At 44.6% G+C, this 17,754-nt stretch overlaps 1 protein-coding gene across 1 annotated transcript in view; it reads left to right on the forward strand.

Moving 5' to 3' along the window:
• Positions 1–3,609: 3,609 nt before the first annotated feature.
• LOC147748679 (A.superbus venom factor 1-like) overlaps positions 3,610–17,754 on the forward strand; it is a 1,557,217-nt gene continuing 1,543,072 nt past the window's right edge. The window contains exon 1 of the mRNA XM_086963549.1: positions 3,610–3,734. Coding sequence (XP_086819675.1) covers positions 3,664–3,734 — 71 coding nt within the window. The 5' untranslated portion in view covers positions 3,610–3,663. The remainder of the gene's footprint in view (positions 3,735–17,754) is intronic.

The following is a 17,754-nucleotide window of genomic DNA, read 5'->3' on the forward strand; positions in this document are numbered from 1 at the left end:
GGTGCCCCGCGGAACACCAAGGGAGGAGCGAGTGAAACCTGAAGCAACTGGGCGTCTGATGAAGGCAGGAGCCGAAATGCATTATGCCTGTTGTTGCTATTGAATTAAAGGCTGCCAAGAATTTCCCCGCTGTGTCCTCTGGTCTTTCTTCATGGAAGGACTTGTTTGCATATTTTAACGCGTTGGCCAGTTATGCGTGTACAGAGGACCCGCCTCACAAGTGGCCTGCGACAAATATTGGCAATGTAAGTGAAAGCGTCCAAGGTATTGGAAGTGGCAGGCCCACCCTGAGGACGAGCCAGGCATGGGGCCGCTGCGGCCAGCAGTCCGTGACTTCACGGAGATGTGGGATCATTGAATCTGCACGTCAAGGCCCGGTTTTGGACTCTGCACTTAGGGTTGGGGCATTGGGGACTCGAGCCTGCCCCTAACACTGTGACTGCGGGTTTCACTCGGCTGACATTAGCCCTCTCCCCTCCTTGCTGGGCACAGAAGCACTCAGGGCAGTTGTACATGGCTCCGTTACCGATACTTACCGGAATAATGCCTGCTGGGAATCGAAGTCCATCAATCAGCGGATGGCAGCAGGAGGTAATTAACAATGGAGCCAGCCACACTCCACATAAAGGGAGCGCCGCGGAACACCAAGGGAGGAGCGAGTGAAACCTGAAGCAACTGGGCGTCTGATGAAGGCAGGAGCCGAAATGCATTATGCCTGTTGTTGCTGGTGAATTAAAGGCTGCCAAGAATTTCCCCGCTGTGTCCTCTGGTCTTTCCTCTGGTCTTTCTTCATGGAAGGACTTGTTTGCATATATATATATATATATATATATATATATATATATATATATATATATATATATATATATATATATATATATATATATATATATATATATATATTGAGCTGGTCCTCAAAAAGCAATACCACAACATATGCAGGGACAACATAGTATCCTGGCTAAGATACATTGATGACTTGATAATTGTTTGGAAAGGTACATTGGAAGAAGCGGAAGCTTTCATAAAATGCATAAATGAAAACAATGTAAACCTAAAATTCACGTCACATATCAATAGTCATCAGGTATCCTTCCTTGACGTACAAGTTAATATTGATAAAGCACGGATTAACACAACCTTATACAGAAAAGAAACTGATGGCAATACGTTTCTACATGCAACGAGTGCACACCCGATACACCTCATACACAGCTTCCCTATGGGGAGATGCTCAGGCTGCGCAGAATATGCAGTGATGAGGGGGAACTATACAAACACCAACAAGAATGTAAGATACGGTTCCTAGATCGTGGTTATAGTGCCAAAGCCATTGACACAGCTATTAAAAAATCTAGATTGCAGACAAGGGCAGACCGACTTAAGGCTGTAGATACTATCCAAGATAATGAGAATGGAAACACAGAGACATCAGCTGATATTCCCAGACTCACAATCACCTATAGCCAACAGCATAGGGAATTGCGTAAAATCATACAACGCAATTGTCACATAATAAAAGATGACCCGGTAATAGGCACAAGTCTCCCTCAACATCCGGCAATAACATACAGGAAGGCCACATCCATGGCCGATATCCTGGTAAAAAGCAGCCCGGAATACAAAGACAACACGGGATGGTCGTTGGCCCGAAAGGGATTCTATAAATGTCCGAGTTGCAAAGCCTGCTCACATGGTGTCAACAAAACCACCTACATGACAGGATTTGGTTCAAATCCCCAGGTAATCATATATCATCTCACCTGCAGAAGTGAATATGTGGTTTACGTCCTACAGTGCAGTTGTAATCTACTGTACGTAGGAAGTACCAAATTACCAGGACACAAAAGAGTGCTGCAACACATCAGGGTGAGCAACAACAATGACCCAAGTTACCCAGTAGCACGACACGTTCAGGAAACTCATGGGGGTAAACCAAAGGATTTGAGATATTTTCTCATAGACACCTTCCCTATACAGAGAAGAGAGGGGATAGGGAGGCCTTACTTAGACGGTTAGAGACCCACTACATATTAATATTAGATACCAAGCAACCGAATGGATTAAATATGAGTGAGGATCTATATACCTATTTGGATTCATTGTGCAAAACCAGGGCTTTTAACTATGAAAATAAAGACACAGGACAGTGAGCCAGCGGTCAATCATGAAATAACAACTACAATACGTCACCCTTTAATCAACTATATCTGTTCCTAACATTTAGCTGCTATTTACATCAAGTATAATCATTAAATTAACTTTTACATACTACAAAATGGCATTTTTATACATTGTAAAGTTTTATCAATAAATGTACAATCAATTTATTTTACAACAAACCTATTTAAGATGGAATTTTAAGATGGTTTTTATGAGGGTATTTATGATGATTTTAACATATTTATGAATGAATGAATTATTGCCATGTCAAGACTTAAGAATGGAGTAATTTATTGTGGGAATCATTCATGGTAAGAATAATCATAAAACCAACATCAAAACAGCCCACTAACAAACTGTCTCTTAAAAACAAATGTGAGGATATCAAACTTGGAGTTGTTGAAAAGTTTGCCATAAATGATATAAATTAATTTAGAAAGAAATTGCGTCACATAGTGACACTTTATGCTTTACTTATGCACTTTCTCAAAATATGCACTAGGGTATTTTAAATAAGGGGGATTCTGGGGTCACACATGGTACAAGAATATTTACATATATTTAGGTATCCTGGAAAAGACTCTGTTCATAGGCATGGGTAATTATGCCATATAACTAATAATTGTGTAAATGTATGCTAGTTGTGTAGAAATATTATTTTCACACTTGAAAAGTATATTGCAGACAATGTGATACAATGAAACAATGTATTAGACAATTATCATTGCGTTTTTTCGAAACGGCATTTAAGCAAATACAATGAAATCACAAATGTATTTTACGTATATTTTATTTGTATTTTATCTGTATTTTACTGGTATACAACAACTGTTATTTAAATTTTAAACAACTGTTGAACAGAGATAACAGGAAAAATGATAAGTATTTTTTCTATGTTTAATAATGCACAGTCACTTTAAATAGAGGTGTGTCTCACGACATTGTTGTCATGTGATCAAGGCAGGGATCTGCCAAAACGGGTTGTGATGTCTGGTGGCACTCGTAAAATAAATTAAATCAGCACGAAATTGGGACTACCTCGTCTTCTTACAAGTCTGTGGTGAAGTTGTAGCTGAGGCGAGCTTTTGAAGCATATATATTATATATATATATATACGTTTTTTTCTTTGTTTTTTTAACAGTGCTGCAGCTGGGCTATCCCTCTACACTTTCTTTGCACTGACATATCTAAAATAATTCATTAAAACAATGTTAAAAATCAGCACCTGCTGTGAATTTCCCAAATCATGTTGATATTTTGATGATGAAACAGAGAGTGATTTGGGATAGGATGAGGAGCTGCTTCTCCTGTTTTAGGACTAGTTAATACCCAGATGGCACACTGCATTTGGAAAATCTTGGCAGGATTTGCTCAGCCAGTTACTGATTAGTGACTGTCTGTTTGCAGGCTGTGGATTGCAGAGGTCAAAGGAAGGGGGTGGGAGATATGAAATCCTATGGAAGGCAGGCACCGTCCAACACTGCCCTTCAGACGGCATCATGGAAGGAAAGGTGCTCCTCCTGCTCCAGCTTCAGTTCTGCATTACATCCCTGGTGCACAGTCAGCCACAGTGAGTACAGCTTTTATGGGTACCACCTAGCTTAGACTACTGAGAATACCTGTGGGGGTGTGCGGTACAACAGGATGTAAGTGTCAGATAGAATCATATTAGGGCATCCATGTCAGAGTAATGAGGAAACTTCCAGGGGACTCACCTTAGAGTACTGTGAGTACCTGGCCGGGGTGTGCAGTCTAGCGGACTGTGAGTACCTGATGAGGTCCTCCTAGGACACCCACATTAGGGAACTGAGAGAGTCTGCAAGGGGGCCTCCCTTAGAGTACTGTTGTTACCTGTAGGGGTATGCAGTTTAGTGGATCATGAGTACTGACGGGATTCTACTATGGCACCCAAGTTAGAGTACTAAGAGAAAATGCCAGGAGGCCCATTTCTGAGTAATGCAACAACCCGCAGGGGGATTAAGTTTACTGGACTGTTAGTACCTGATGGGGTCTAATCAGCGGGTCAATGTCACAGTACTGAGGGCAACTACTGGCGTACCAGGTACATAAGATTACTGAGAGAGGCTGTTGTGGGACGCACATAAGAGCAATGAGAATATCAGCATGAGTACCGGACAGGCAAGTCAAACTAGCATGAGCACCTGGATCATCTGCGATCAGGGGCTAGCCCTCTTAGAGCATTAGCACCAGCGCTGGTGCACAGCATAGAGCAAACAAAGTCTCAGACGGAGTCCCACTGATGGAGCCCTAGCCATTCTCCTGCCTCAGAAACCCTCACCAGTCGCAAGCAGTGCTTCATCAGCAGAACCTGCATTCTCATATCTATTAGTGGCGTAATTAAAAATAATGCGCCCTACAGAATGTGAAGAGGAGCCCTTTAGTCTCCGATATCTCACAGATATTCGGTTGCCTTCAACTGAAAGAGGGCACCAGTCAGTTGTAGAACAGTCCCCTAAGGGCGGGACCCCCTGCGCCTTAAGAGTTGCATGTGGGCTACGTTACGCCCCTGGCATCTATGTTGTCTTTCTCACCCTGCCTCCATCTCCCTGCTCTGTCTCTCAGCCTTCTGATCTCCCCGGTGCCCTCTCTCTGTACTTCTCTGGCCCACTCTGTCTTTTCTCTATCTCACTCTCCCTACCTCACTTGTGCCCTTCCCTGTCTCTGCAGCTCCTCTCTTGTCCTTTGCACTACTCTTTTACTCTACCTCATTCTGCAGTTCTCTTTTTCACTCTCTCAGTTTCTATGACCATTTCCCTTCCTGTTTGTTATCACAGACACGTCTCTATGGTCCTTAACTCTGTTTTTTAGCCCCTCTTTCTTTTTCCCTGCTTATCTTTCCCAATGCCTGTTTTCCACCCCAGAACGCCCGGATCAAGGCATGGGCAGCTGCCCAGGGACTCACACTTAGCCCACCATCATGAGAAACCGCACCAGTGCTCCATAGCCAGGCCAAGGCATACTGTTCCCCCTTCCCAATCCAATTAAGATGGGGTTGGGAAAGGGGAGCGGGCTATCACCTGGGCCTCACAGCTATGGTGTAGCATGGCGAAGCCCATTGGAGGGGGTTCCCTCCCCTGGGCCCAGTTACAATCGGACACATTCTGGAGGCTCCTCCTTCAATCAGCATTCTTGTACCACTGCTGCAGAGGCACTGGAGGATGCCCATTGTCACGCATTTGGTATTCCACCTGCTTTAAATATTTTCAAAGCAGAAGAAACAGCTCTCACTCTTGCAACCTTTTTACTAAAGAAAGACTTGCCTATCCATGGCTGGAAGGGAGGAGCTTCAGTACAGCAAGATGGCCTTCACAATGCACCTTCATGAGCAGTTCAGCTATTAGGATAAAAATTCAGCTATCTGCTTATAAATCGTCTTAAATGTGAGAATGAAAGCCATGCTGGGCACCTGTCTTGGGAGTATACCCATGATGTCTATTTCTTCCATTAATCCTGTTTAATAGTGCTGGCAAATTGTCAGATCAGTCAACAAAGGCACAAAGAGAGCATTATTTGTCAAGGGTCCAACAGTTTGTTAAATGAGTTGACCCAAAATGCAGCACACTGCTACGTGCTGCAAAGGGTATATATTTACCACTGTATTGCATTTTGGTGAGTACAGAATGTGATTTGCCACTTCTCCACTCCCCCAGCAATATCCAGTCCATTTTTTAACAAAATACTTATTAGCAGCATTTACATTGAACCTAAATACTCCAGTTTCACTAAAAAGGGGAGTAGAGAAATAAGTTGAAAAACATGATTCCTGGTTATATGTTTCCAGCTAGTCCACAACTTTGATGGCAGTGATTTCAATTTAAACATCAGTGTGTTGTGGGTCCTGCCCATCTTTAAAACACAGTGCTTATTTCTATCATGTATAGGTGAGGTGGTAAAGCTGAGATAAGATGTCACGTATCCTAGTGCTATGGTTAAAACCTACCCACTAGAACAGATCCTGTGGCCGTCGGTAGTTACTGGGCAGCATGAGTAGAGACATTGATATTTAACACTGTTGTTTCCAAGATTAAGACTATTTCATTCCATTTGGATACCAAAGTTATTCATTTTCTAAACCTGTTTTTCAAAACTTGCAATAGCAAGCAGCCAAGCCTATTTCAGACGGATTTAAATAGATTAGAACTCAAATGCAGTATGAATAGTAATCAGATTCAATAAGATCAAACTCCAGCCAGATTGTCTTTTAAGATGGCCTGGTGATTCAAAGGAGGTGGATTTAGAATGAAAACTGAAAAATGCCCCTTGATCCCCAATAGCCTTCCTCCGATTTCTCTGCACATGCAATGTGTCTCAGCATGTACATGTCCTGTGCAGCAATAATGGAAGGTTGGCCTCCCTAACTGGCCCTCGCAGAGCTAGACCATGGCTACAAGGCCAAGGGGAGCAGGGCCCTTTCCCGTAGGTCTTGCAGCGCTATCCATGGCTCTGAGGCCCAGGTGATGTGACAGGACTGAGGGCTATAGCATAGCTGAGGGGCAGAGAGAAGTGGAGTTCTTTGCACTGGACTCACAGCACTAAACAATGGATGTGAGGCTCAGGGTATATTGCCCCCTCCCCTGGACCTTGCAGTTCTGTATGATGTAGGGAGTCCCAGGTGAGTGGGCCTCCTCCTATGTGCTTGCAGCACTAGACCATTGCTGCAAGGGCCAAGGTTGAGGGCTTTGGCTCCCCTGGCTTGGACCTTGCAGTGCTAGACCATGGCTGCAAGGCTTAGGGGAGTGCAGGCCCCTACCCAGGCATCATAGCGATGGTGTTGCACTGTGATGTATGGCGGAGGGGCCCCTCTTCGGGCCCAGTTGCAAGTGGCTGTACCATGACTATGTGCAGGAGCCCATGTCAGGGACATAGCCATCAGTAGTGCAACAGGCACAGGGACACAGGGGCCCAGAGGTATTAGGTGTCTAATTTATAAAAATGATGACTATATTTTACTGTGCAGCAATTACAAAGGGGTGGATGATTGCCGGAATGCAGAGTCAGCAAATTTCGACACACTCTGCAGCGTGTATATACATTAAATAAAACAGAAAAAACACTTTCCTGTACTGCATTGTCCCCGCGCTCCCCTCCTCCTCTTCCTCGCCATCTCTGGGTAATCATTTCGAAAACTGCGCATGCGTATTTCTCACAAGAAGTGCACATGCGTGGGCAAGTGCACATGCACAGTTTTCACAATTATCACCCAGAGACAGTGAGGAAGAATAAGAGGGCAGCCTGATGACGCTGCAGTACATGTAAGTGCTTTCTTTTGGTTTTATTTAATGTCTAATTAATTTTGAATAGGGAGGTGGAGGCGGGTGGCGGAGCGGAGCTGAGTTCAACAGAGTTTGTTCCCAACTCCGTGGACCTCTGCTTAGTCCCGCTACTCCAGATCCACCCACAGTTAGCGATAATGTAAACTTGACTTCCATACTATGAAGAGGGTTCTAGGTATAGGTTGGGTGATGATGGTGCCTGATCTTCACTTTTAGAAGTTATTAATTGATTCTTGTCATTAAAGGCTTTCAGCCATGGTCCAGCTCTGTGAAGCCTAGTGAATGAAGGTTCCTCCCCATGTCCTTGCAGCACTGGACTATTGATATGAGCCTCAGGGAAAGGTCTTTACTTCCTTGGGCATCACAGACTGGGGGAAGCTCTACAAGCTTTGAGGGAGGTACATTTCCTGGCCGTGCAGCACTGGGCCATCTTTGTGGTGCAAACAGAAGGTGACAATGGACGGAGGGCTGAAACCAGCAATGTGCAAATCAGTCTTGACCTTGTTCCTTATTGGTACTGTCCAACCCAAACTGCCAAGCCAGGTTTTCCCTGGACCGGAAACAAGCATCCTGGCACTGGTTTCTGGGTAACACCTCTCATGAACTAGGCTAGCTTGAATCCAGTGGCAAAGTGAGCAAGGACTGGTCAATCTTTGTGGTGCAAACACATGGAGATGATGGACGAAGTGCTAAAACTTTTCAGACCCTCACCCCAGTCACAGATCTGGGTTGAATCCATCATCGGTCTTTAGTACACTTCGCCACCCCAGTTCAGACCCAGTCAAATGCAAATCAGTCTTGACCATTTGCGATGCCCAGGATCCTTGGTTAAGCACAGACACCCAGAACAGGGGTTTCTAGATTTTCTTGACAAAAGGAAAAAGGGGTTTCATGAATTAAGCACGGCATAAACTGGTAGGGCGACGGCTTGTAATGTTAGTACCAAGATCGGTCCCATCAATCGGTATGAAAGAGTTACAAATTGTAACAGTTTGGATAATGTGAGTAGTTACAGGAAGGTTATTCCATGTAGGAATTTGTTCTGCCTGGATTTTCTCACATATTAGTTTACCCTTGTTGAAGAGAAAGTGATCAGGATTATTAGATAGTTGTTTGGAATTTTGTACAGTAACTGAGGAAGCTGAAGGAGATTGTAGTTCTAATATGATATGGAATAATTATTTCAACGTGGTCAAATCTAATCAGAGAAGTGTCTTTTCTTGGAGTTGATGACTTTAAATCTATAGGTCATAGCTATGCTCATAGATTCTTGTTAGAGATTGTGTTGTTGTTTGATCAGGGTATGAGTCCAAGTCAGGCAACGACCACAATCCTGAACAGGGTAAGAAGCAGGTAAACCGTAAATTAACCTGTGCTTACCCTCTGGTAGCATGTCACAGAGCAGTCAGGTTTAACTTAGGCAATGTGTAAAGTATTTTTGCAACACATCAAACAATAACACGGTGAAGGAAAACACCACACAAATAGATTCAGCACCAGATTAGAAACATTGAAATTAAATGAATAAATAAAACCAGAGTGAAATGACAAAAATCCAATAATTAGAACTCAAGATATGAATCTTTAAAGAATACATTGAAAATAATGCTAAAAAGCACTACGCGCCAACAAGGGACATCTGGTCACACTTGACCAGGGCAAAATCAAAAGTTCATGTCAACCGCAATGGAGCTTGCTCGATCTCCATCATCATCTAAACTTTATTGCGGCTATTACAGCCATAAAAGCATATTTAATTTACAATACAATAAAATGTAATCAATAGCAGCAATGAAAAATACAATTTCATTATAAAAGCTGGTATATACAATTTTAGTGAAACTTAGGCCACAATAACAAGGGAAGCAGCTTAATTAAAATCAGAATTTTAAGAATATATTTTAAGGATAAAAACATATTGCTAAAAAACCATAAAAATTAAACGTCCATTATCAGTAAGGCTATCAGCTTTGGAGCACTATGTCTCTCACACAGAGATAACTTCCAAAGTATTGCTGCTGGGCTAGTTACACTAACATAGGAAAAGCCAACAGAGGCTGGGTGCCGTTCTTTAACAAATGCCTTTGTTTTAGCCACATAGCAAGGAGAAATTTTGAGCTTACAACAACATGAACTGGGTTTGTATCAGATTCTAGTATCCTAAAAAATTTGCGATGGTTCCTAATACCCAGGTTTCTGCACAATTGAATAATCCATTTGGACCTGGACTATTTATATGCCGGGCAGAAGAGCATTACATGAATCACTGTTTCTCCTCTACCAAGCATCCAGGACAAAGAGACTTGGCAGCGCCCGCCCACTTATGAGTTACTGCAAAGAGCGGGTGCGACCCATATCTAAATTGCAGAAACAGCTTCCTTGCTAGAGTAGGCTGTATTGAATCTAGCACCTGCTCAAATCCATAATATGACTTAAAATCCAAGAACCCATACGTTAAAATTGTGGTTTTGACTGCCTGGATTAGACTGGTCAATTTATAATCTTTCACTGCTTTAGCAAGTTGTTTTTTGGAAGTAGCTACACACGATTCTTCGGGGGTAGTCTATAAATCCTCCCTACCCATAGCACGAAAAGAGTCCCTGACAAAGGACAGCCAAGGTACCCTGCCTACAGCCCCCAATAGCAATATTACCACTTTTAATTCCTCTCTATAGTGTCCCAGCTCAGGTGTACTCCACAACCGTCGTCAATATAGAAACGGTTGTGTCGAGACTAAGTCCACCATTGGGAGGATATCCAAGTCCATCCGTAGCGGTACTAGGGGGGTGTTTGTTGGCAAAGCCAGGATTTGTCTAATAAATGTGTTCTCAGTAAGTGTCAAGGCATTGGGTGGACAATGTCACCAGAGTTCGGCCTCATATAAGGAAGCCGACCTGGCTTGTACATTGTAAATCTCAAGCACTGGGATTTTGACCTTCGAAGCACAGCTCTTTTGGACTTTCATTATTCCTCCTATTGCCTGGACTAACTTCAAGTTGGCCTTATCAATTTGGGGGCCCCATCCCATCTTGTCGTTTAGCGATAGGCCCAAATAATCAAAAATGTGAACCCGCTCAAGTGGCCTATCATCCATCAATGGGTGCGGGCAGTTGGTGGAATTGGCATTGAAGACCATATATTTTGTTTTATTAATGTTAACTACGAGGTTCCTCTTTTTGCAAAACTGGCTGAACTCCTTTAGCACTCGCTGCAACCCCATTGGTGACTTTGAGAGGAGCAGGGTGTCATTCGCAAACATTAGTGCAGGAAATTTACATAATGATATTCTAGGGGAATCCAGATCCTTTGCAGCAAGCAGATCTTCTATAAGACCATTTAAGAATAGGGAAAAAAGGATTGGGGCTAACACACAGCCTTGCCTTACCTCCTTTCCAACAGGGAAGGGCGCTGTTAATTGGCCATTCTTGCTGTATCTTACTCTTGCATATGTGCCCTCGTGGAGGCTTTTCAGTTGAAAACAAAGATATGGTGGAACTCCCATGTCCAGCTGAATACTCCACAACTGGTCACGGTCCACCATATCAAACGCCAATTTCAAGGCCACGAAAGTAAGATACAGGCTACCACCTTCCAAGACCACATGCTTCCAATAGATTAACTGGAGCCTAAACAATTGGTCTACAGTTGAAATTTTTGCTCTGAATCCTGCTTGCAACGGGGTTAATACCTCTCCGTCTTCCAGCCACTCTTGTAGCCTACCTAATAATACCCTCCCATAAATTTTCTGAGTCACGTCGATAAGGCTGATTAACTTGTAGTTCGCGGGCTCAATCGGGGACCCTTTTTTTAAAATGGGGACGATCTCAGCTCCTGCCCTAGTGGGCGGCGCTGGAAGGCCATGAAGGATAGCTAAAGAGTGATAGTAGATATGGGGGCCACACTGTCTGCTCATTTTTGAACAAGTCCCCAGGGATTTTGTCCAATCCTGGTGCTTTATTGGGTTGTAGCTTTGCTAAAGCTGACAATACCTCACCCATGGTGCACAGGGGTATGTCCCATGAGGGCTCAAAATTAAAATCACATAGCAGGGCCTTAGTGTTACTTAAATCAGTGCACAAACTTGAATAGAATACCTTAAAATATAGATGCCAGGATTCCTCGTCAATATTTGGATTAATAGTGGTCCTACCCTCAGTTTTCCCCAAGTGGACCAAATTCCAAAAGGTTCTACTATCCTTTTGATCTAGGGCATTCTTAATAGCCTGCCATCTATCTGCTTCTCAGTCAGATTTAGCTTTTAGGGTTATTTTCCTAAATGCGGCCCTGGCTTCTCGAATACAGTCATTGTCACCCCCTTTAAGTTAGAGCAACAAAGCTTTTTTCGCTTCACTACAGTCCCTGTTATTCCAGGATTTTTTATCACTGACAGATTTATTATTATTGGGCCCACTATTAAAAAAGAAATCTCCCAAAGTCCGGAACATTTCCAGGTGGATTTTTCCTAAATGACTGTTAGGGTCTAAACTCAGTCTATCATCCGTTAAAATACTAACTTTCTCCAGCAATGGTATAATACTTATAAACAAGTGTGTCATGGTTTCCGGTGAATGGTTAATTTTAGCCCACCGAATTCGTCTCCCTCCTTGGATGACAACCAGATTATTTTGCTGCGTAATATCTCGGGCTACACCTGTTCCCCCCATCCGAAAGTCCAGCTCAATCAACAAAGGGTTGTAATGCACTTTCACAGCGTACATCGACGCTGAAGTCGGCCGCATTGTGCCAGATCTCCACACTCAGCAGGAAATAGTCAATTATTGAGGCTTGGACACATTTCTCAAAGGTGGGGTGCCCTGGGCTGTCTCCCGGGAACCGTCCGTTACAGGCCTTTAAGGAGTAGGTCAGAGTTAGGGATGTTAACTGAAGTACTAAAGGTGTCCACCCCATAATAGTGTAAATGTTAGGAGGGGGAATTGGCCATGCAGCGTCCTCGTTGCTAGTTATAGCTTGTGTGAGGCCATTAAGGGGCTCAAAATGACAGTTGAAGTCCCCACCAATTATAAAGTGAGTATACCCCTCAAGTGTGCTTAGAAAGTTTGCCAAAGATCTTCAACAAAGGATATCCTATCTACAATTTCAGCGCATTTTTTAATTAACCTTGCGGATTGCCAGTTGTAGATGTTTAGTAGCCAAGTGGACCCGCTGATTCTCATTTCGAGCTTCCCCCTGCATCTGTTTTAACACACCGTAAATTAGACTTATAGAAGGCTCTTCGGGTTTTCCAGAGCTGTCCACTGTCACTATTTGAGATGTGACATCAAATCTGTCTTTATCTTCTTCGTAAACCTGTTGGGTAGCTGAGTAGTCCCACTTCAATTTACAAACCACACTAGCAGCAGATTTGTGCCCTGTCCCCCCAGATCTCCCCCAGGGGTGGTCTTCATCTTAATGTTTTTAGTGTGGCGACCGATGTTTAGCTATTGCAACTGGTTCACCCTGACTACTACTGAGAATAGCTCCAGAAATCCCTGATCCTCCCTTGTCTTCTCTCACCCCCATCGCTAGTAAGTGAGAGGTTAGAGTCATCAGTGAGAGGGAAACATTTCTCGCTGTGTTCAGGGGAGCCAGCATCTGCCAAAGATGAGATCTTACCCTTTGCAATGTACACTGTTATAGGACTTAAGTCACCACAGAGAGGAGGGTGCAACTGCAGCTATCATGTCCACTAAAATATTCTCCAATGCCGTAGGACATCTCACACCCACCTTGGCTGATGGATCACTGGCCAGGAACCTAGCCAGACCTACCCTGTTCAATATATTCCCCTTTGCACTCATCCTTGATGCATCACCCAAAGCATTCACCATCTGCGTTTGCAAAGGGATGCACTTACTTGCAGTCTCTGGGGAATTACCGGTCCATATTGTTTCTTCTGTTGCATCTAGACAGGTAGGCTCATCAAAAACTCCCTGTGTTGCCGGAGGATTGGAGCTCAGTTCAAATCCCTTGTGGAGACTCCTCGAAATGGCAGCAGCTGTAAAAATATCCAGGATTGAAGGTTGAGCCAGGCCAGGCAGACAAGAAAGGGATCAAGTCCCCTTATACACCACCTGCTTCTTATGGCTGGCTCCCGGCCCCTGAATCTTCATATCCAAAGCCGTAGCCTCAGCCTTTTTTCCCTCCTGCAGCATTGCATCAAGCCTGTGTCACTATCAGGGTCGGATTGGGATCACAATTTGGCCTGGGCACTGATGGAAGAAGTGGCCCACATTCGCGAGGCGTGGCCCTCATTTGAGGGGACTTGCCCACATTCGTGGGCGTGGCCCACATTTGCAGGTCATGGACACATTCACGGGCGTTCCCTTTCATGAAACACACAAGGAATGTAAATGGGAGGAATTGTTCTTGGGGAGGACACAGGGCCAAGGTGACATTGTCCTACAAGCTGAGCAACTGAAAAACAGCAAGGTTCCTTTCTATCGCAAAATTATTCACCAGCCCTGCAGTGGAGGAGCACCTGAAAAACAGCGAGGCCCCTTTCTCCTAAAAAATGATTCCACAGCCTTCCAGCGCAGGAGGACCTGAAAAACAGCGAGGCCCTAGCTATTTGTAAATTACTCATCCCTCCCCAGCCCTTCACTGTCTCGGGGCAATGGCCTGGCAGGAGAAGGGATAAAGCAAAAAAAAACAGCTGCTGGGCCATCCATGGGTGTGGGGGAAGGCTAAGGTGAAGATGGTGCCAGTTCCCAACATTACCTGGCCCCCACAGCGAGACCCATTCTTCTTCACCCACTATGCCATGAATTAGAAGGGCTGTGGGCAAGGTGTTTATGCAAACACTGTTTCAGGGCTGCGCAGGCCCCAGGGGGGCTGGGTGAACATGGCTCAATGGCCTGAGCAATACCTGTCCCCCTGGGAGGCCGTTTCTGGCACAGAATCATACCTCCCCAGCCCACCATCAGCGTGTTTGATTGGCAAAGCAGGGGGTGAAGGAGAGGCCACAGCTGATAATCGCTGAACATCCGCACAGCCAGGCTGCTTTCCTCTCCCTGGCCAGTGCTCTCAGTGGACTGGGAAAGGGGGAAAACGGCCCTCAGAGGGCACTGAGACACTGGCCCTTTGGCCAATGCCCCAGTGCCCACATTACTAATCTGTCCCTGGTCACTATCCTAGCTGGAGCCGTGGTGCCGTTTCGCTCCTTATTTAATTTAGTCAATTTCGGCTGTATGTTACATATAAGTCTCTGGCTAAGCTTGTGGCTGGAATTTAGGGCCATATGTATGAACACATTTTCCCATAGACACAGAATGAGTAAAACCCTTTGATACATCTGGCCCTAAGTAACATAGCTCTGACTAGCCTTAAGGCTGCGATCCATAGTGATCCCCTAGTACTGTCCTTACTTCGCCAGCTTCCTGGTCGTGCTGCCAAGCAAGAGGGCTTCCACATTCTGTGCCTCCATAGCCGAGATCTCCGGTTATTCTCCCTTTTCCGTATTCCTTTGAACCACCTGGTGGCTGGAGCTGGAAGGAGCAGCTGATGCGGTGTACTACTCAGACACCACCTTGCTCCCAGCTCTTAAAACTGAAGCTGATATAATATGTTTGCAGGAGTCACGCATCGAGGGAACTAGACAGAATGTGTTAGAGTCTTTGGGGTATCAAGTAGTTTGTTGCACATCACAAGGGACATTAACATGGGGGGTGGAAATTTCGGCCAGAGAGGTGTCTGCAGTTTTCGGGATTTTAGGGTGGACAAGTATGGTAGATGGGTAATTACCGAGTGCTGTAACTCTAAGGGGACTTTCACTCTCTGTTCTGTTTACGGTGATGATTCTGCATTATTTGATGGGTTAAATAACGAGCTGATGTTGTGGTCACTCCCAGTTATTTTTTGTGGAGACTTTAATATAAACCTTACTAGGGGCTTTTTGCACTCTGGTGTTAAACATTATCAGGGACGGATGTCCAAAGTTTTGACATCTCTGATGAATTTGGGATAGGTGCATTGTTAAGCTGATGCTTAGGGTGAGAAATGTGCACCTGTCCAAGGGTTCATGTATCTTTCAACACCACATTGGGTACATGTATGGCTAGACTACTTCCTTATCTCACATAGTTTACTTCAGGACTGTCAGCTTAAGAAATATACAATTGAATGTGATATCAGACCATAAGCCACCAGTGCTGGAATTGGCAGTTAGTGTGCACCCGGGCCCACTCAGCGCTGGACTTTTGAAGGAACTTCTTATTGGATGACGATTATTTTAAGTATATAAATGATTGGATTCTGGTCTTTATGAGCGTGAATCCTGGGACTGCCCCTGTTCGGGTGATACGGACACCTTAATGGTGGGTATTCGTGGGGAGACAATGCGATTTTGCTGGTCCCAACAAAGAAAAGAAAAACAGCAATTGATAGATTTATATAGTGTGCTCTCATTAGCTTAGACTAATACTATTAACTCAATGCAGTTACTGAGGGAGTGGATATAGAGAGTGCTCAACATAAAGCGGCCATCAATACAGCAGCAATTTCAGATATTTCTGTTAAAAAGGCCCCAGATAAATATGTTGTGCGGGAACAAAATTTCTAGGACTATAGTGAACAGGTGGGGCATTTACTAGCAGTCTGATCCAGACAAAACATGGTGCAGGGTCAGATAAGGGAAATCCAGGATCCACAAATTGGAATGGTACCTGATCCGGCTGACATTAGAGCTGCCTTCCAAAATGTTTAGCAGCGGTTGTACCCAGAAGACGAGAGGTTGGCAGCGGGAGAAATCTGGTGGCACTTAGATTTGGTTTTATATATGAAATTAAATTGTACACGGCAGATCATGATTATCTATAAAACCTCTCATGTGGGATGAAATTCAATTGGCAATTACGAGCCTCCCCTCTGGGTAGGCCGTTGGAACTGATATGATTCCTATGGAGTTTTATAGGGTGTTTCTGCTAGCTTGCAGGCATTTATACTTAAGGCTTTTGCGCAGTTTCAAATTCAGAAAGGAGCAGATCTGCCTGAGTGTTTGGCTTCTACAAATATAGTATTATTTCCACAGAAAAAATAAGCTGTTACAGGAATTAGGGTCCTATAGGCAGATCACGCCTATGAATGTCAATACCAAGATTTACTTAAAATACTTGCCACGTGGATTTCAAGTGTAATTAGAAAGATTTTGTCCCCCAAGCAGCATGGGGCAGATTTACAATAACTGGCGCATCCCCAGGGATGCGCCAATTATTGTGCGCCGCAGCTCCGCCACCCATGGTGCGCCGCATTTACAATGCGGCGCACCATGGGGCAAAAACGGAACAGATGTGTGAAGCATTTGTGCCGTAAAGGCAGCACATTGCTGGAGTTGCGTCACAAGCGCGACGCAGCTCCAGCAATGCTCTGGGGGACCCTATCTGTCTAATGCTGCCTCAAACCTTATGCATGCTTAAAGCAGGCGCAGGGTTTTTACGCAGCATTGGCCAAAAAGTGACTGAGTGAAATCTTGTAGATTTCACTCAGCCACATTTAGGAGGCGTTCCTGCACAGGAACGCCCACCCCCCCCCCCACACTGGAACGCCTCCTTATGGCGCAGGGCTTTACAACGTGATGCATCTCCCAGATTCGTCATGTTGTAAATACCCCTCACCATGGCGCATCTTTTGCGCCGCTGCTGCGTCACAAAAGTGACGCAACAGCGGCGTAAAAGAGGCGCAAGAAGCTTTTAAATCTGCCCCCATGGGTTTATTCCAGGGTGGGGGACGACGGATCGTATCCATCGGGCTAGCTCCCTTTTTGATGTCGCTACAACTGCCGGAGACCCTATGGCTTTTATACAGCTTGACGCAGATAAGGCATTTGACAGGGTCTCTGGCAATTTCTCTGGGCGGTAATGGGAAAGTTGGTTAATGGGAGAGAATTTATTGACTCTGTATAAGCATTGTATTGTACCCCAAGGGTATAGATGCCATTGATGGGGGACCAATCTGGGGTGGTAATTATACAGTGGGGTACTCAGCAGGGATGTCCCTGTTCTCCCCAATTTTTTCTATTTTTATAGATCCCCTGATTAGTAAGAATAAGAGCAACCCATTAATACTACCAATAAGTTATCCAGGCTGGGATACTAAAATATTATCAAATGCCGATGATGTGGCGGTGGTCACATCGAATCCAGGGGCTTCACTCAGGGAGATTGAAAAAGAGGCTTGCAGCTTCGGTAGCTTCTCTGACTTGTTAATCGGGGAAGGGGCGTGGGGGTGTATTTGGCGGCAAATCAAATTTGGATATTTTAAAAGAGTTCGATTTGACGCTACAGTGTGCATACAAAATCTGGG

The sequence above is a fragment of the Lissotriton vulgaris genome, chromosome 1_1 (assembly GCF_964263255.1).
Source record: "Lissotriton vulgaris chromosome 1_1, aLisVul1.2, whole genome shotgun sequence".
In the NCBI taxonomy this organism is placed as follows: Eukaryota; Metazoa; Chordata; class Amphibia; order Caudata; family Salamandridae; genus Lissotriton; species Lissotriton vulgaris.